At 44.2% G+C, this 20,618-nt stretch overlaps 2 protein-coding genes across 2 annotated transcripts in view; both read left to right on the forward strand.

Annotated features, from left to right (window-relative positions):
* Positions 1–20,618, forward strand: part of LOC138969231 (uncharacterized) — a gene marked incomplete in the record, with an annotated part of 180,191 nt that overhangs the window by 48,629 nt on the left and 110,944 nt on the right.
* On the forward strand, positions 2,422–11,938 carry LOC138969226 (syntaxin-17-like). The gene is made up of 7 exons (XM_070341973.1): positions 2,422–2,850; positions 5,253–5,487; positions 6,336–6,475; positions 6,954–7,004; positions 8,561–8,647; positions 10,468–10,600; positions 11,184–11,938. The coding sequence occupies exons 1-7, from the start codon at positions 2,650–2,652 to the stop codon at positions 11,261–11,263; spliced, it is 927 nt and encodes a 308-aa protein (XP_070198074.1). The 5' UTR covers positions 2,422–2,649; the 3' UTR covers positions 11,264–11,938.

Below are 20,618 nucleotides of genomic sequence, written 5' to 3' on the forward strand. Positions count from 1 at the left end.
CAAGCTCTGAAAATTAAAAATATAAAAATTATGATCAAAATTAAATTTTTGAAATCAATTTAAAAACACTTTCATCTTATTTCTTGTCGGTTCCTGATTCCAAAAACATATAGATATGATATGTTTGGATTAAAAACACGCTCAGAAAGTTAAAACGAAGAGAGGTACAGAAAAGCGTGCTATCCTTCTCAGCGCAACTACTCCCCGCTCTTCTTGTCAATTTCACTGCCTTTGCCACGAGCGGTAGAATGACGATGCTACGAGTATACGGTCTTGCTGAAAAATTGTATTGTGTTCAGTTTCATTCTGTGAGTTCGACAGCTTGACTAAATGTTGTATTTTCGCCTTACGCAGGCAGTTAGATCCCAGGTTAGGCTGTTCGCTGACGACTGTCTCGTTTACAGAGAGATCGACACCTTTAACGACCACCACACCCTACAAGAGGACCTCAGTGAAGCGTCTAGAAAGCTGGGCAGAGAAATGGGGAATGCGCTTCAACGCCACCAAGTGCTATGTCATGAGCATCTCCCACAAACCACCCTCCACCTTCATGTACTCCCTCAACAACACCATCCTCAAAACTGTCCCTTCCCACGCAGAAACCTCTGCCACTGCCCGGCAGCTTGCAGACGAAATGCCTACCTGGCCCCCGTCCGACCCCTCCTTGAGTACGGAGCCGTAGTCTGGGACCCGTACCAAGCGCAGGACATCGATAGGATGGAACGCATACAGCGCACTGCAGCACGTTTCATCGCCAACGACTACCGATCAAGACGTCCTGGCTTTGTTTCGGGCCTCATGACACGCTACAACGTCCCGACTCTCCAGGAACGACGAGCACACCTCCGCCTGACTTTTTACTACAAGGTGGTTGAGGGGCTGGTGCTGGCAATGCCTCCAGACAAAATTAATTCCTGACCCCTCAACGTGCTGGCCGCTGGGGGCCCGGTAGCTCAGATGGTAGAGCACTGGACTTGTGATCGGAAGGTCGCAGGTTCGAATTCGGGCCGGGACGGACACGGGTCAACTTTATGTGCAGACCCAGAGACGGAAGCCATGTCCCACCCCCGTGTCATCACAATGGCACGTAAAAGACCTTGGTCATTCTGCCATAAGTGCAGGTGGCTGAATACACCTAAACACGCAGACACCTGGGTAGCGCGACTCCGTTGCTGCTAGCTTTCCACTGGGAGGAAGCGACCCGAATTTCCCAGCGATGGGACAATAAAGTAATGAAAATGAAAAATGAAAATGAAACAAGTCGCGTAAGGCGAAAATACAATATTTAGTCAAGTAGCTGTCGAACTCACAGAATGAAACTGAACGCAACGCAACGCAGCAAGACCGTATACTCGTAGCATCGTCACTCCACCGCCCGTGGCAAAGGCAGTGCCCGTGGAATTGACAAGAAGAGCGGGGTATTCGTTGCGCTGAGAAGGATAGCACGCTTTTCTGTACCTCTCTTCGTTTTAACTTTCTGAGCGTGTTTTTAATCCAAACATATCATATCTATATGTTTTTGGAATCAGGAACCAACAAGGAATAAGATGAAAGTGTTTTTAAATTGATTTCGAAAAAAAAATTTGATAATAATTTTTATATATTTAATTTTCAGAGCTTGTTTTTAATCCGAATATAACATATTTATATGTTTTTGGAATCAGCAAATAATGGAGAATAAGATAAACGTAAATTTGGATCGTTTTATACATTTTTATTTTTTTTTTACAATTTTCAGATTTTTAATGACCAAAGTCATCAATTAATTTTTAAGCCACCAAGCTGAAATGCAATACCGAAGTCCGGGCTTCGTCGAAGATTACTTGACCAAAATTTCAACCAATTTGGTTGAAAAATGAGGGCGTGACAGTGCCGCCTCAACTTTCACGAAAAGCCGGATATGACGTCATCAAAGACATTTATCAAAAAAATGAAAAAAACGTTCGGGGATTTCATACCCAGGAACTCTCATGTCAAATTTCATAAAGGTCGGTCCAGTAGTTTAGTCTGAATCGCTCTACACACACACACAGACAGACAGACAGACAGACAGACACACGCACATACACCACGACCCTCGTTTCGATTCCCCCTCGATGTTAAAATATTTAGTCAATACTTGACTAAATATAAAAATGAAAAATGAAAATGAAATGAAAATGAAATGAAATGAAATGATTCGACCCAGAAGACAAACAGCAGACTACGTTGGTAGCAACCCCATAGACAATTACATAAAACAAAAAACATGTGTTTCTCTGTACCACGCTGCAACACCGAACAATACAGACAGTCGTTCTTCCCACGATCCACAATAGAGTGGAATCACCTGGACAACATAGTTGTCCACTCAGACTCTACTGAGGCATTCAAGTCGGCGCTAACAACCAGCCGCCGCTAGACGACGTCGCTGCGCACACCCACCCGTCGCGCCAAAGCGGCCAGCAATCTGGATGCTAGCGACGTACCCTACAGATACAGATACAGATACGAGACTTGTTTATTGTTTACTACGAGCCAATGCATTTTTGCGGTTACGAGCACTTTTCCGCCGAACCGGCCGGGTTTGTGCATATTGTGCACCCAAGTGTATTCACAGTGTAGGTAGCGTTTTCTTCCGTGTTGACAGGTAAAGGGCGAGAACCTAAAATGGCGGTATCTCTGCCTGCTATGCCGCTTTCGGCACCCTCGGAGGTAGATTTTGTGCATGGGGCCACCGTCAATGAGAACAGTCATTCCAGCTTTTACAAGTTTTCTTTCCAGCGCCTGAAATTGACCACGAAGAAGTTTCAGAAGATGTTGGAGGCTGACTTTGAGCGATTGGAGATGCATCGGAACAACATTGACAAGGTAGGCCGCTGGGTGCGTGTAAGAGAGGGTGTTGTGTTTGTGGTTGACAGTGACCAGTGCTCGAGGCTTTAACTTTGTATGGGTGTTCAGTGCGGAAATCTGTTACGTGTAAACGATGTTAAGCCAGTAAGTGGAATAATTAGGCCGTCAGTTTGAAATAAGGTTGGCTTAACATGCCTAACTAGCATTCGGTTATATAGTCGACGTAGAACAACATTCTGCCTACATTCAGTTATCTTGAGCTTTCTTTATATGTCTGTTTGTCTACGGTCTGTCTGTCTGTCTGTCTGCATGTTTGTCTCTGTTGATCTTTTTTTGTCTGTCTGTGTCTGTCGGCCGCTGTCTCTCCGCCTGTCTCCGAGTAGTCAGTCTGTCTGTTTGTCTGTCCGGTTGTCTGTCTGTTTCTGTCGGCTCTCTTTGTCTCTCACTGTTTGTCTCTGTCTCTGTGTCTGTCTGTCCGTTTCTCTCTCTGTCTCTGTCTGTCTGTCTGTCTGTCTGTCTGTCTGTCTGTCTCTCTCTGTCTCTCTCTCTCTTGAGTCTCTCTCTCTCTCTCTCTCTCTCTCTCTCTCTCTCTCTCTCTCTCTCTCTCTCCGTCTCGCTCTCTATGAGAGGAGATTCTGTGGATTCTGTTAATATAAACATGAAAATGGTATTAAAGTTCCCAAATGATAGCATGCATTCCACACAATCTGCACTTTTATGTACTGTACCAGTTTTTTTTTAACCAAAAGAGGCTCTACAGACGGCGGTGACCGATATATTCCTTGTACAAAGCCTCTTATGCGTAAGGAATGCAGCTGGTGACAAAATAGACGAGACACTCATGGAACGGCCTAGCTATTCAGATGTTCACTTGTGCAATGCAAGGCTGTGTGCAAGTGTATTCAGGTTATGCTATGGTTCTCAAGTCTGTGTAGCCTACATGCATGTACACCTATCTCCAAAACATCCTGTTTTCCGCCTCAGTGACTTTTTATGTCATTCGAATATTCATGGGCAAGCATGGCTGGCGAGGTGCACATTACAGAAAGTTAAAAATAGAGTTATGTCAGTGCTTTGATTTTGAATAAAGGCCCGCGCGCGTAGAGAGAGAGAGAGAGAGAGGGGGGGAGGGGAAAGGGGAGGGGAGAGAATGTGTGGGTGTGAAATTGTGTGTGCATGTAAAGGGTGGTCCCAAAAAAGCGCCCTATTTTCTTTTTGATCTCATTTTTGACTGCGTAGAGAGAGAAGCGGAACAGACCAGTTTTGGCTACCAAATTTGCCGCAAGACATGATCTCCCATCATTCTGCTATTGTTTGGTGCCATTTTTTTCTAAATCTCTTTTTGTAGTCACCGGCAAATGAGATCAAAATGAAAATAGGGCGCTTTTTGTATGTGTGGTGTGTGTGTGTGTGTGTGTGTGTGTAGGCTACGTAGAGATCGACATAGATTTTGTAATGTTACGAATGAACCGATTTTTGTATTTTATGCAACAGAAGCTATGTTTTTGGTTTCAAAAATAGTTACTTTCTCCTTGTGTGAAGTCAGAATGGACCTGGGGTGGTGGGGGTGGGGGTGGGGGTGGGGTGGGGGGCTGGGCTGGAGGCGAAAGGGTGTTCTTGGGTCCTCGAAGGTCCCCCCCCCCCCCCCGCCCTCCTTAACCGACAAACGTATAGGCTACATTTTTTTTCTCAACGCCGGGAGACCGAAAATACCCCTTTAAAATGCTCAATTCTTAACAGGCCCCTCACACCCTAGCCTGGCCAGTCCCTGTACCCTCTCCTCATTTTGGAAGCCCCTCCTGTAAGAGATTCTTTTGGTCAAAACAATGGTACATAAAAGTGCAGATTGCGTGGAATACTCATGCTATCATATTGGAACTTTGATACCAAAAACCATCCACCAGATAATTATGAAACTCGGTTCGTAAACGTAAATGAATGTTATTTATTTTGTCATCTCTGTAGTTTGATCGAGATAATAGTCACTGTTGAGAAATTTACTCCAACAGAAAAACATCGATTTTCTCGGAAGTAGCTTCAGTGGACTTGCTCGGTTTTGTCAACACACGGTATGCAGAGATGTGTCCGGATTTGTATATGGCATAGTAGTTCGAGTGCATTTACTGTAGTGCATTTCAACTGGAACACGTACTACAAATAAACAGCCTGGCTGCTACCTGGATAGAGTGGGGATACTTTTTTTGAATGAGATTTCTGTAAGTGATACATATGTCAATCTGCTGCATCAATTCAACACAAACTTTGCACTGTGCACACAATACAGCCAAGCTATTGTTTTGTTGGTATGCGTCCGTGTGAAAATATGCTCGTATTCGACGTGGAAGATCGGTGATGGTGAATATACACGAGAAGGAATGTATACCTAACCCTTCAAGGTTCTAAACATTTTGTTCTTGCAGTTGACAGCAATAGAGGACTGGGTGGGGCTTCACAAAGAGCAGGTGAACGCGACACGCACCGTGCAACAGGTCAAGGCCACGTTACGAGAACTGGAGCAAGTCCGAACACGAGTGTTAGACGACGAGGTCAACCAGTTCGATAAGCAGGTGCGAGACACCAAGGTCAAGGCTGTCTGTGCTTTGCAAAGCTTTCTGCGCATCCGCCATGCTGGAGACCCACAAATAGAAATCGATGGTTAGTGGAATATCCCCCGCCCCTCTCCATGTATTATAATATGCAGTGGAACCTCCCATTTTGAAAACCCCTGTGTAAGACCGACTCCGTTTTTAAAACTATTTTTTTCAAATTTTCCAGGAAAGAACTTCTGTATATTTACCCCCATTTAAGACTACACAAATTAGCCTTCATTCTCTCAGAGGGTGGTACGTGTGTCTGATGATATTTCTTGTATAAATAGCAGAATCTGTTACATTCTAAACCCATTTTGATTGAATTACCATCATCGTTGGCTCTCTCAGGAGGCCCGACGACTGTCTTCTTCGACTCCGGATCTTTCATAATACCTGACACGGATGAAATGCACAGAGCCATTAGCGGGGATGTACGTAACCTTTACTTATAGGTGACTGTTATGTCACTGTCACCTCACTATGGAGGAGTGTCGACCATGTAAATGGACCCATGCAGAAATGTATCACCCTCGCATTTATTACGAGCAACCCGACTGGAAATCGAATTGGAGAAAGAAAAATGAAGGGGAATGGTGTCAGTTGTCTTATGTCAACTGAATCCTAGATAAGAACAGAATTGTTATATTCAAATGCAATATTACGTAATTCAGCTCTATGTATCCGTGGACACTGAAAAGAAACGACATTCCGTGGGCAGAGACAAGTAACATAGACCTATATTAGATAGGTCCCTGCAAGTAACTATAACCCTGTGTTTGCTTTTTATAACTATGAACAGGATCTTTTCCTAGTATTTGCTTTTCACCCAGTGGAACTTTTTCTTTATTTGTGTGAATCTTTCATCTTTATTCCTATCATCAATTCATACGTTTTAAAATGTATCTGTTTCAGACGATCACACCGACTCAGGGGAGGGCACTAGCCTGCCTGGAACAGTTACCCCCCTTGTGACTGTTCCACAGACCCATGTCGAACTTCGCGTAGTGCCAGAAAACTCACAGGCTGCAGTTTCAGGAGAGGATCTCTTAATGGTCTGCTGTTCGTTTTTTTGTCCGACGATTTGTAATGTCATATTGGCAGGGTATCTTTTTAAATAAATTTTTTTCATCTGGGTCTTGCTGAGCATTTCAGAGAACTGTCAGAGTCAGTTTGATTTCGGTTGATGTAACATGTCTAGTCTTTCAAAATGAGTAAAGGAAAAATATGAATGTCGTACATTTTGTGACAACCAAAAAATTTAATACAAAATAGAAAAATAAAATGAAAACAAATAAAAAGAAGATACAGCAAATCAAAAACAAACCAAACAACCCGAAATAAACAGACAGCTAGACACATGAACAAAAATAACACCAACCAACAATGCAAACAAAAATCAAATAAATAAATTGATAAACATCCAAAATCAGCCGTTTTTGTAAAAGGAAAAGTTAAAAAATGTGCTCCACAACCTTGCATATTAACATTATTTTGGATTATGTTAATGAGATCGATGAATTTTATTTTCAGGACACCACAGAGCTGTATGAGCTGGTTCTCCATTTTGCAAGAATTGTGGAGGTGACTTCTTTTTCGTTTCTTTTCTAACATGTTATTCAATTTATAACAGTTTTCTTTAATTTTTTGGTATTTTTATTTTTGTGTTAAAAAGTATCGCCATTTACTGTATTTGAAAGTGGAAAACACTGGCGTAAGTAGGCCTACTCTAACGTAGTAGTTATTCTGAGCGTATGCAGTTTGTGTTGTATTTGGCATGATCATTTTATTCTCCCTCGCATTTGACATTTTATTGAAAAAAGCTGCAGTGTGTCAGTTATTATACTTGACTTACAGAAAACAGCACGCGTTTCTTCTTCAGCCAACGTTCACTATTTTCGCCCAGTCGTCGTGATACTACTGTCCTTTCTTTCAATTTGGAATCAGTAAGCTGATCATATAACTCTTTGAGGTAAAGAATTGTGCCCTCTCTCCTTATGAGTTCTTTCTATTTTGTCCCTCTCTGTTGTTGTGACTCGGGTCCCTATATGATCTACACTCAACCTATAGAGGGTCCGGGGACCCTCCATTTTAATGTACAGTTATAGTATGGTGGTCAAATGCCCCTCTCCAGTTTAGGGGGTCCGAGGAAAATAAGCTTCAGAATCTTGCTTTTGGAAGGCACATTCCTTCCCGACACAGGATCTTTGGAGCGCCCATGGCAAACGTAATGCCGACTGTTGAAAGTTCACTGAGCACTTCACAAATAAACATCATCGTCATATCGTTTAGATTAAGTCCGTACATTCGTGTTAGAGCAGATATGGCCAATCGTTGTCCAAATTTAAACAGTACCGACGGTACATGTGATAACTGATATGTCACAGTTGTGAGTCCCGGTGTAACGTCTCATTTCGCCCCCTTCAAAAACGTCCCCCGGCGGACGTTCTGGGATAACCAAAAGGTCCCCCGGGATCATCTGGGACGGAATTTCAAATGTTCCCACCGGGACCCGCACTGCGGTTCAGATTTCGTGCGTCGCGGGACCCCCACCATGAATATCTGGTTCGTTTGTCGACCTCTAGTGCGAACGAGACACAAGGACGCACAGTTTAAAGAGGCCTGTGTTGTTGATTGATTTATTCTTTCGTCCGTATTCTGCAGTGTATTATTACACCCCCGGTATAGGGGTGTGTATAGGATTCGGTCGATGTGTTTGTGTGTTTGTGTGCGCATATAGATCTCAAGAATGAACGGACCGATCGTCACCAAACTTGGTGAACAGGTTCTATACATTCCTGAGACGGTCCTTACAAATATTGGGACCAGTCAAACACACGGTTAGGGAGTTATTGGTGGATTAAGATTCTACAAGGACTTATAGAGGGACACATTAATGGTCACAGGGAAATAACCTTCTCAGTTGGTGGCAGTGAGAATGGTTATTTCCCTTTGACCAACGGGGGTGTTTTTCCTACCTCGGAGGAATTTCTTGTTATTGTCTGTCAACACCTTGTCTCTTTTTCTTCCTGCTTCGCTTCTCGTGCTCACGTCGTTGTTCATATTTCCTTCCTTTATTTGTTTCTCATTTCATTGCATATTCCCTGCATTGCATTGTCTGCATGATTGTGTGGTGGCAGGAACACGCGGAAGCAGCGAACATAAGTGAAGACGGCACGTCGTCCGGTCATGTTGAAGTTGGAGGAACAATCGACCGGGAAAGAAAGGTGCACCTAGCTATCATTCTTTGTCTTCTCTTTCTCGTTTGTCTCTTTCTATCCCTTTTAACTCTTTTTTAAATTGATTTTGTTAACTTGTTTGAATAACTTGGTTTTTGTCGTTTATTAAGGACGAGTCTCAGGAACTTAACAGTAAAAACAGTGCCCGACAAAACGTAGACATACCATAGTTCATATTACTCCCCTTTAATCTTGCTCCACTGAACAAACTTATCTTATGCATGGTTCTGTTGACGACCAAGGAATGGACACATGCAAATTGTAAATTAAATCTGTTATAATTTTCAAAATGCAGCAACAATAAAATCGATCATTAATTTTGTGTTTTTGAACCGAGAAAATGGCATTGCGGCGACGTTTACGGGACGATCCTGTACAAGACATTCTTTGGGGCAAATAAGTCAAATTGGCGATCAGCATTTCGTATTTGATTAAATTGAACTGGACTAAATGTCTAGTTTAATTTATTTCTGCAACATAAAAGTAACAACGCTGAATTCAGGAAAAAAATCTTCACTTTCTGGACTTTTTTATTTTTATTAATGGCGGTGTTACCTCCCTTCATTCTGTTTTCTGCCATGAATTAGTTCAGGAACGTCGGTTCTTGAGGCTATATGTCTGTCTGTGTTACGAATGAAAGCATTGACGAACTAAATTAAGTACTTCCTGGGGCGGGGATGTAGCTCAGTCGGTAGCGCGCTGGATTTGTATCCAGTTGGCCGCTGTCAGCGTGAGTTCGTCCCCACGTTCGGCGAGAGATTTATTTCTCAGAGTCAACTTTGTGTGCAGACTCTCCTCGGTGTCCGAACACCCCCGTGTGTACACGCAAGCACAAGACCAAGTGCGGACGAAAAAGATCCTGTAATCCATGTCAGAGTTCGGTGGGTTATAGAAACACGAAATACCCAGCATGCTTCCTCCGAAAACGGCGTATGGCTGCCTAAATGGCTGGGTAAAAAACGGCCATACACGTAAAATTCCACTCGTGCAAAAAAAACAACACGAGTGTACGTGGGAGTTTCAGCCCACGAACGCAGAAGAAGAAGAAGAAGAAGAAGAAGAAGAAGAAGTACTTCCTTTTGAATTCCCCTGTTTTGCTTTTGTATCATCATATCCCCCCCCCCCCCCCCCCCTCATCCCGATATGTTCTTTCTGGTTTATTGTTGTCATGTCCACCATCATGGATATGTGTGTAATGTTGTACTGTTTGGGTCACATGCACATATGAATTGTTTCATGTTATGTAATTTGAATAACATTTTGTTTAAAACCAAATGATCGTTCCACGGCCATGTTTTCTGACAGACCCCTAAATCCCAAAACAGACTGCAAGCGAAACCCTTATGGTACAGATCATTGATTTATCGTTTCCTTGCAAGCGTCTTGCGAGCGGGTTTGTTCTAAAATTTTTAAATAAATTCATTATCGTAAAACTCATGTGTTTGTCTGTCAGTCCGCTTAAAAGATCACTGGGTCGAAGTACAGCACATGCAACGTTTTGTTTTGTCATAACGTTCCAATAACCTTCACTTCTTGGTTTTTTGATTCTGAATTTTGGAACGTTAGGGGCAGATTATACCAGCGCAGAGTCAGCGGCACAGACGACGCACTGCAGATTATCCCAGCCCGCTACACGTTGCGTGAAAAAAAACACCCAGGCCAAGTACTCGTCATAATCCCTATCGCAGCATCAATAATATGCAGTCCGTCGTCTGTGCCGCTGACTCTGCGCAGGTGTAATCTGCCCCTTAGCAGGCTATCTGTTTTTGGACCAAATGATTATACATGTATCCAATATTTTCTGACAGACCCCTAGCCTGGGCTATGCATTGTTACCAGTGGTAGGAGCAGTGGTTGGCGGAGTCTTCGCAGGACCAGTAGGGGTTGTTGCCGGACTCAAACTTAGCGGTTTTGCCGGAGCAATGGGCGGTAGTGTAGCTGGTGAGATTTTGTTCGTCTTTTTGATCATTCTGTTTTACGTTCCCCACTGTCCCATGATAGGCGAGGATGAGTGGGGTAGGTAAGGGGGTGGTGGGGAGGGGAGGGGACGGAGCCCGTTTGGATTTATTTTTTTGTTGTCTCTGCATTTATTTGTTTGTTAACTGACTGCGGTCGAAGTTCTAAAGGTATGCAGTCAGTTTGTGAAAAGTTAAATTGTCCAGAATGAAAGTCGCTCATGCATACAAAGTGTCTCATTGTCAAATGATAAAAATAAAAAAACCACGTGTTTCATATTGCTCTTTGTAACGTGTAATTTCCACACTGGTTTTCTTTATACATTTTTTGAACTATTTTGTTTTTATTTAGTTTTTATCTTTCATTTTCATTTTCATTTTCATTACTTTATTGTCCCATCGCTGATCTTAGACAGAAATGTCCATGTTATCACAGTTTTCTTACATCCTTACCATTTAATTGAGTACCATGCCGTCGTCGAGTCAAACATGATAGCAAAAGCACGAGAGAAAGGTAAGATACTAGATCTTGAAACGTTCTGTCTTAAAATTCCTGTTTCTATTTACAGCCTTCGCTGGGGGCTCGTTTCTGAGGTCGCAAAGCAAGAAAACGGACGCACAGGAAATGAGAACCTTCAATCAGAAGTAAGAAAGTTCAAGGTCGAGGACCCCAATGCTCAATCACCAGATACGGGTTTTCCCTTCATCGACTCAGCGGGGAGCTGCCAGCAAGGGCATATAATACGTGGGTGCACAAACAATCGTCAGGTTTGTCAGGGAAAACAGTAAGGAAATGTTAAGGAATGGTGTGTGCGGAGTCAGATTGGTGTAACACTGGGAATGACATTTTGATCACAAACAGGATAAATTCCCAACCGTGTGTTTTGTGTTCTGAATTGATTTCAATGGCATTTGTCTAAAGAGGCGTCTGATCATAGAAAATCATATAGTGATTTAATAGTTTTTCTGATAAACAAAAGATTCGTGCGTGCGTGCGTGCGTGCGTGCGTGCGTGTGTGTGTGTGTGTGTGTGTGTGTGTGTGTGTTTGATACATTCGTTTTTGCATTCCCTCGGCCTTGATTTTATGTGATGGCTGTACATACTATTTTTATGTATAAAATGCGGGGATGCAGCTCTGTGGTGATTTGCTTTTAGTTCTTGGCAGTGGGAGCCGTTGCTTGTTTTATTGCTGAGTCCTTCCATGTTTCTTTTAAACTGGTACTGCACAGCACTTGTTAACTGCGATATTATTGTGTTTTATGAATGAATTTTATGTCCCCACTGTTTAAAGGAATACAGCACATAAATGCTCTTGTGACAGTTTTCTCTTGCATTACCTTGAGAGGAAGACTGTGCTGAATGCATATTGCTGTCTGGCTTGAGTACAATCAATACATTCAAGACAACGAAATACAACGCACGCATGCACGTACGCACGCCCAAACACACACACATAAACACTTGGACACACACACACACACACACACACACACACACATACACACACAAACACACACACACACACACACACAAAGACACACACACACACACACATAGGCACACGCACTTGGACATACACACACACACACACATTTACACTGGGACACACACTCACACGTGCACTCCCACGGACACCCACACACACACACACACACACACACACACACACACACACACATACCAGGGCCGGACCCAGGGGGGGGGGGGGTTCCAGGGGTTCCGGAACCCCACACCTGAAAAAGCATGTACCTTGCTTTGAGTGTTTTTTTTTTTTTTACTAGTTTTAGCACCAAAACAATGCTGCTCTTAACCCTCAAAACAAGGCCCAGAATGCACCAGATTACACAGATTTTAACCGTTTTTCAAACATTTTCCGGGGGAGCATGCCCCCGGACCCCCCTAGCTTCGCCACTTTGCTGATTTGCCCCCCCAAAAAAGGAGAAACCCCCCCCTTACAACTCATTTGGTCCGGCCCTGCATACTCACACACACACATACACACACACACACACACACACACATCATAGTTATACTGCGTTGATGAATATCGTGTAGTTTAACCAAATACGCGCATTTATTAGTTTAGAAACATAAAGGTCTGAGTGAAATGTTGAATACTCACAACGGTAGTTAAAATGACATCATAACATACTAAGAAGCTAACATATCAGTCACTATGTATAGCCTACTTCAGTATGACATCATAAGATGACAGCCCGCTATATCCACATAATGCGTAAGCATGCATCGTGTCAATATAATGAAAGGTTATGATCGGACATTATTTCATAATCTAAAGTTCGACTTGAACAGCTCACATCAGTGATCAAAAACTTTGTGCTGCTTGATGCCAAGCCAAGTTAAGAGAATAATTGTGTTTGGAAAAAAATCAACCGTTTGCAATCCTATTTATATTGTAATGTCATGTCAACATAAGGCACTGACTTAATCAATATTGGTGTGTCTATCAGATTCCTGATTGCCTTATTACCATGTCCTTACTGTCAATTATTTCTTAATTATGTGTCTTAAATCGTTCACAGGCATGTGGGTGCGTCGAAGATTTGTTTTCATTTAAATGTACTCATTTTAATGGACAAAAACGTGTTGTTATTGTTAATTGATGTTATGACTAAAGCTGTTGCAATTTAGTAGATAAACATTGCAGTGAGGCATATATATTCACTAACGTACACAGACAGACAGACAGACAGACAGACATAGACAGAGACATAAACCAGACCGACAGACAGACAGACAGTACGCCTGAGATGCTCGCACGAATAAGTATCCTTTATTGGATCATTAAGGCTAGCAGGTACGAACAAGGAAATACAGTTGACAATAATTGATGACCTTGACTTCGCTGATGGCCTCGCGCCCAGCACGTGTTGTTTCCTGAACTTACGTGACCTCAAGCCAAACCCACGTGACCTCAGCTTAAACACGTTGTCAGCGATTACTGTGGGCCAGCCATCGTTGTCGCAACGAATCATTAAGTCCAATGAGTATATTTTTGAAAGAAAAGGGTATATATCATAGTTCAGCGAACACTGCGTTACATACACACCATGCATAAGTTGTTGGTCGGGATGACAGCTCTAAGTTGGCCCGCCTTGTGCTGTTAATAGACAATTTTTAAAAATAACTCTGTCAGGTTTATCATCAGCAGTCTAGAAGAGTTAAAGCCCCTTCAGCTCGGACACGCTGTTCACAACATCCAGAGCATGTTCCACGCTCATGATGGACTGGTATCCTGCGATCGGGAAGAATAACTAACTCTGATGTGTATGTTATGCAGCGTGCGCACAATATGATACCCTTTTCTTTCGAAAACCAGCGTTCACGGGTTCATCGGAGTTCTGTTGCGGAAATGATTGCTGGCAAGTATTACATCGTGTTTTGATCGAGGTCAGGTTGGTTTGGCTTGAGGTCACGTGAGTTTAGGAAAAAAACCACCTGCTTCGCAAACACTTCCAGTGATTAGCAAGCCATCCGTGGCGATTCGTGGTTCTGATGATTATATTGTCGAGAGAAAATGGTATCATATTTAGCGCACGCTGCATAGCACACACATCACAGATGGTTGTTTGTCCCGATCGCAGGAAACAGCCACCGGCACGGTTGGCCTAGTGGTAAGGCGTCCGCCCCGTGATCGGGACGTGGGTTCGAACCCCGGCCGGGTCATACCTAAGACTTTAAAATTGGCAATCTAGTGGCTGCTCCGCCTGGCGTATGGCATTATGGAGTTAGTGCTAGGACTGGTTGGTCCGGTGTCAGAATAATGTGACTGGGTGAGACATGAAGCCTGTGCTGCGACTTCTGTTTTGTGTGTGGCGCACGTTATATGTCAAAGCAGCACCGCCCTGATATGGCCCTTCGTGGTCGGCTGGGCGTTAAGCAAACAAACAAACAAACAAGTCGCGTAAGGCGAAATAACAACATTTAGTCAAGCTGTCGAACTCACAGAATGAAACTGAACGCACTGCTTTTTTCACCAAGACCACATACTCGTAGCATCGTCAGTCCACCGCTCGTGGCAAAGGCAGTGAAATTGACAAGAAGAGCGGGGTAATAGTTGCGCTGAGAAGGATAGCACGCTTTTCCGTACCTCTCTTCGTTTTAACTTTCTGAGCGTGTTTTTAATCCAAACATATCATATCTATATGTTTTTGGAATCAGGAACCGACAAGGAATAAGATAAAAGTGTTTTTAAATCGATTTCGGAAACTTAATTTTGATCATAATTTTTTTTATTTTATATTTTCAGAGCTTGTTTTTAATCCAAATATAACATGTTTATATGTTTTTGGAATCAGAAAATGATGAAGAATAAGATGAACGTAAATTTGGATCGTTTTATTCATTTTTTTTTTTTTTACAATTTTCAGATTTTTAATGACCAAAGTCATTAATTAATTTTTAAGCCACCAAGTTGAAATGCAATACCGAAGTCCGGCCTTCGTCGAAGATTACTTGGCCAAAATTTCAATCAATTGGATTGAAAAATGAGGGTGTGACAGTGCCGCCTCAACATTTACAAAAAGCCGGATATGACGTCATCAAAGGTATTTATCGAAAAAATAAAAAAAATGTCCGGGGATATCATTCCCAGGAACTCTCATGTAAAATTTCATAAAGATCGGTCCAGTAGTTTGGTCTGAATCGCTCTACACACACACACGCACAGACAGACAGACACACACACACACACACACACACACACATACACCACGACCCTCGTCTCGATTCCCCCTCTATGTTAAAACATTTAGTCAAAACTTGACTAAATGTAAAAAGGATACAGCCGATCGGTAGCGTGGAACATGCTCCGGATGTTGTGGAATTCAAAATACAGAGGCTCTTACTCTTCCAGACAGCTGGAAATCCTGACAGAGTTTCATCCAGAAAAGGTTTATTTGCCCCAATTTGACAAGCTTTACTTGACAGTTTGGGGCACTTCGCTTACTCCGCCACACCGCTTGAACATCCAGGCAGATTTATTTCCAGAAAACGTAGATTGCATGACAATGGTTGACTGCAGAAGCCTACTTGAAATTTCACTAGCACATGGTCACGAGATATTGGGATAACTCAACCGCGCATGCGTAGCTGAATTTTCACCGGCACGTACGTGCAGCTACGGCAACTCCATCAGTGTAGATTCCAGGGCCGGACCAAGTTCGTTTGAGGGGGGGGGGGAGGGGGGGGTTCCAAGTGAAGGCAGGGATCCAGTGGCCGCCGAGGCCCCGGTGGGGTGCAGGGGCAACGCCCCGCTGGGGGGAGGGGGGGGGGGGGCAAAGCCTCCCAGAAGCCGAGAAAATGTTGCCTTTGTGAGGTCATTTTTTGGTCTTTCCTTGCAACTGGGAATCAAAATTACACATTTTCAACAGTAACAAAATACAGTGGAATAATCACAAAGACATTTATTATTATGCCTAGTAATTAAATCTGACATTTTTTTCCTTTTTTTCTCTGAGAGGTACATCGGATGGCCAGGGGGGGTCCGGAATCCAGACCCCCCCCCCCCCCCCCCCAGATCTGGCCCTGGATTCGACCGACCAAATCAAATGGCGGCGAGAACTTGAGCTGGCCTGATGTGCACTGGCAAGTTACCAACCGCGGGGTCGGAACGATTAAATCTCAAACAAAGCTCAATTTCAATCAGTTTGACCCCGCAGTTGGCTCCCTTCCAGCTGGTACCTTTCTTGATCAGGAAAAGGTAACACCAATTTTGACTCAAACTTAGTTACGTCCCTTCCTGATGGAGCATCTATCAACTTCTGACAGGGACATTTTTCATACGTCATCTAAAGATAAGGCTGTACATATCTTTTGTATTATGCGACAGACGTTTTCTTCCACACGAGATTACGTTGATTGTCTAACGAAGCCGTCAGCTAATCGAGTGTGGAAGAAAACTCTGTCACACGACCAAGGCTGAATAGCATATATGTCTCACAGCTTCAACAGAGGAGAGAACAAACTCGTTTTGCGTACTCACGCTTGACAAACCTAAACACAGGAGCAGCCATTGTGGAGAGATCTACTTTTTGACGGAAGTGACCGAACAACTATGAATGACGTCTGGGTATATGTGAATGACGTCACAGTCATTGTCTCAGTCTGTATCTTTTGAAGCGTCGTATTCTTCATGACGTATTTCTGTGTCTACATGCGCGAAATGTTTGTTCTTTTCGGGATCTTTGTCTTCTATGTTCATTACTCTGTCCTTCTAGATTCAGACCAACAGGCCTCGTGATCGAGCCACTTTTCAAGGGCACCTAAATTCGCGTATGGAAACAGTACTGTCGTCTTGGATGCCGTTTTCAGTATTCTCAGCGTTGAAGAATTTGTAACGAGAAGAAACGATAACAGCAGGAGAAATACAAGTCGTGTGTGTGCATTTCGGGGCTTTTGGATGGACGATTTCGAGTTTGAATCCGTTCTTGTCATGCTCCAAAACGTGTAACATACAATCTTGCACACGTTTGCTTTGGTAGTGGCAAAGAAGGAAAGCGTGTGACATCACAATATATTTCATACTAATTGAGAAAAAAACTTGTTTTAAAATAGGTTCTCATATATATAGCAATATATATATTTGTTTGTATATATATATATATATATATATATATGTGTGTGTGTGTGTGTGTGTGTGTGTGTGTGTGTGTGTTTGTGTGTGTGTGTGTGTGTGTGTGTGTGTGTGGTCTTCCGCGTGATTTCCATTAATTTCCCCGACTAATGCGATCTTTCTGGGGCCTGTTTCATGGGCCAGTAACAGTCGGTCAACTGCAGTTAAGTGTGAAATGCAGAAATCCGACGAAATCGGGTTGAAACAGATTTCAGTCGGCCGACTCTGCCTCTGCGCACAGGGAGTTGCCCGATTATAGTGCTGCCCTTCCTTCCACAGCACCGTGTACGGACAACCGCAGTCGGTCGACGAAGCAGTGGTCAGACTGTGAATGTGACCACCACGAGTCGGTTCCCCGCGTAGACGCAGAGCAAGATGCAGCCCACATTCTGCAGGACTGCAGGAATCTCTAGCCCCTGAGGAGAGAGATATCTGAACCAGGCCGACGACCCTCCACGAGAAGCTGCATGGACCTGTGGAGGCTCTACATAAGACCACCGACTTCATTTCCAGAGCTGGACTCCAAGTGTAAAGGCGAACGACAAGAAGAAAACCACCACGAGTCCATGAAACCGGCTCCAGGGCTGAGGTATTGCCGCATGAAGCCAAAGTGGATGCCACCCAAACGGTAAAGAACAAACCGCGGGTTCTGATTCGTTGAAACCAGAATTTATCACATCTCGGTTTCAACAAATCCAACACTGCGGGTGGCTCCTGTTTGGATGGTAACTTTCTCGTGCACCCCATGCTCAGCCCAGCAGTCTCTATCGTTTTCAGTCCAAGCTGGCCGAGACTGTTGCTATCGATGTGGACTGGCCCATGTTCGGAGCAGGGGGAGCCCTTGACCTTTTCGCCGACTCTGAACGACAACAGCCGACGATGTCCAGAAAGCTTCGTCTGAACTTGGTTCCTGTAAGACAGTAGAGATAAAAGTTGACGGCAAAGTTGACAGACCCAAGCATAAAGAACAGGTTGTGGAGGAAAAAGTTCTTTTCGGGATCAGAGACATTTCCACTGCTGGACCCATGCACGCTGGAAATTGTGTTGAAGGTCACTACAGGCGACGAAAGCAGTAAAAACGTTCCTGAGACTACTACGACTGTCAAGGTCGTGGATGACGCTCTCTTCTTCCTGTGCGACTCGTGATGCTTAGAATTCTGTGTCGTTGACAGCTGAGATCTTGCCACAGAGATAGAGGCTAGCAGTTTCCTCACAAGCACGGTGTTGATGATAAAGAGCAAAGCGAACGGCAGGAGGGAATAACAAATCAAGTCGACAGTCACCCAGGTGTTCACGAAGAACTGTCGGTAGGATGGAGACCGTATTCCGCAGGTTGACCCGATCGCCTCAACCCCGTACAGCATGTGAGAATAAAACAAACCCCAAACTCCAGATATCACACCTACGATGACCTTGGTCCTTTCTGTCGTACACAGCACGTTCACACGGTGTGGAAACGTCACAGAAGCCGCGCGCTGGATCGTCATGGCAACCAGAAACCAGGAGGAAATGGCGGCAGAAAAGTTGAGGACCCAATATCCGAGTTTGCAGCCCAAGTCGTGGTGCGCGAAGACGTTGACATGGAGCATATACCTGGCCCATCTTTCCCCAGTACTCAGGTACAAACATACCGTGTCTGTGACAGCCAAGCCGGTCAGGTAGACGTTGAGGGGAGATTGTCCTGAGGACCTGAGACGTCGGAGAACCAGGATAGACATGGTGTTTCCGAACGTCCCCAGCACGATGATGGGGATGCCGAATGTTTTCCACATCCATGCGTTCGCCTCCAGCCAGATGCTTGGCGCCATTCGTGAAACATTTGTAAACACTGGATTACCGAGCGGTGCAACTGTTGACGAATTGCTAGACTCATTTGCTTGCAAAGACCAAGGTGTTTGTGTTAGGATTTCAGCCATGGTTTTTGCCCGGAGATGTTAACATTTGATGATTTCCTTGCCCAAAGTAATTGTGAAGACCTTTCTCGGAGATCTCATGAACAGTGTACCTGTGAGGCTGTGTAACAAGAGTTTTATACTCGAGTGAATGATTTTTGGGGACTGTCAGTGTTTTTTAATTTTGTTTCCTTAAATTAATATTGACTTTTGTTGTTTCTATTTTTCTTTTTGTTAACAAAAGGCGTACTAGTGTGTGTGTGTGTGTGTGTGTGTGTGTGTGTGTGTGTGTGTGTGTGTGTGTGTGTGTGTGAGTGTGTGTGTGTGTCGCTGCGGGCGTGCGTGTGTGTGTGTGTGTGTGTGTGTGTGTGTGTGTGTGTGTGTATGTGTGTGTGAGTGTGTGTGTGTGTGTCGCTGCGGGCGTGCGTGTGTGTGTGTGTGTGTGTGTGTGTGTGTGTGTGTGTTTGTGTGTGAGTGTGTGTGTGTGTGTGTGTGTCGCTGCGGGCGTGCGTGTGTGTGTGCGTGTATGTGTGTGCGCGTGTGTGTGCGTGTGTGTGTGTGTGTGTGCATGTGTGTGTGTGTGTGTGTGTGTGTGCGTGCGTGTGTGTGTAGGTGCGTGCGTCAGTGCGTGTGTGCATGTGAATGTACACGTTCCTGCGTGCCAGCGTGCGTGTGCTTCTGTGTGTGCGCATGCGTGCGTGTGTGTGTGTGTGTGTGTGTGTGTGTGTGTGTGTGTGTGTGTGTGTTGTGTGTGTGTGTGTGTGTGTGTGTGTGTGTGTGTGTGTATGTGTGTGTGTGTGAGTGCGTGCGTGCGTGTGTGTGTAAATAATCGAGAACCTACCTTTAATTTTTTCAGCACACTCACACACAAGCATCACCTGTCTGACACAAAATCGTTTGCACAGCGCTCATTTGGACCGCTTTAAAACTTGTCAATACTGACTCTATTTTTTGTTCCGTGCGTGTGTTTGTGTGTGTGTGTGTGTGTGTGTGTGTGTGTGTGTGTGTGTGCGTGCGTGCGGGCGGGCGGGCGTGTGCGTGTGTGTGTGTGTGTGTGTGTTTGTGTGTGTGCGCGCGCGCGCGCGCGAGTGTGTGTGTGTGTGTGTTTGTGTGTGCGTGTGTGTGTGTGTGCGTACGTGTGTGCGTGTGATTGTGCGCGTGCATGCCTGCGTGCGTGCGTATGTGTGTGTGTGTGTGTGTGTGTGTGTGTGTGTGTGCAAAACGATTGAGAACCTCCCTTTGATTTTGTTTCCAGCACAGTCACACATTCGCATCACTTGTCTGACACAAAATCGTTTGCTCAGCTCGCGTTTGAACCGCTTTTAGACTTGACAATAATGGCTCCATCTTTTGTTTTACAATAAAAGATCAAATAAAACCTGTCACTTCCAATAGAACAAGCCAACCTTTTTACTGAACTTACCTGAGGGCACATCAATTAAAAGCATGTTCGAAGTTAGTTACAGCACGTGATTTG

This window comes from Littorina saxatilis, linkage group LG6 (genome assembly GCF_037325665.1).
Source record: "Littorina saxatilis isolate snail1 linkage group LG6, US_GU_Lsax_2.0, whole genome shotgun sequence".
In the NCBI taxonomy this organism is placed as follows: Eukaryota; Metazoa; Mollusca; class Gastropoda; order Littorinimorpha; family Littorinidae; genus Littorina; species Littorina saxatilis.

Bases quoted from the DNA above. Each gene is read 5' to 3' on its own strand.
- LOC138969226 (XM_070341973.1), top strand. From the start codon at position 2,650: ATGGCGGTATCTCTGCCTGCTATGCCGCTTTCGGCACCCTCGGAGGTA. The intron at 8,648-10,467 runs GTGCACCTAGCT...ATTTTCTGACAG, and splicing joins CAATCGACCGGGAAAGAAAG to ACCCCTAGCCTGGGCTATGC. The intron at 10,601-11,183 runs GTGAGATTTTGT...TTCTATTTACAG, and splicing joins AATGGGCGGTAGTGTAGCTG to CCTTCGCTGGGGGCTCGTTT.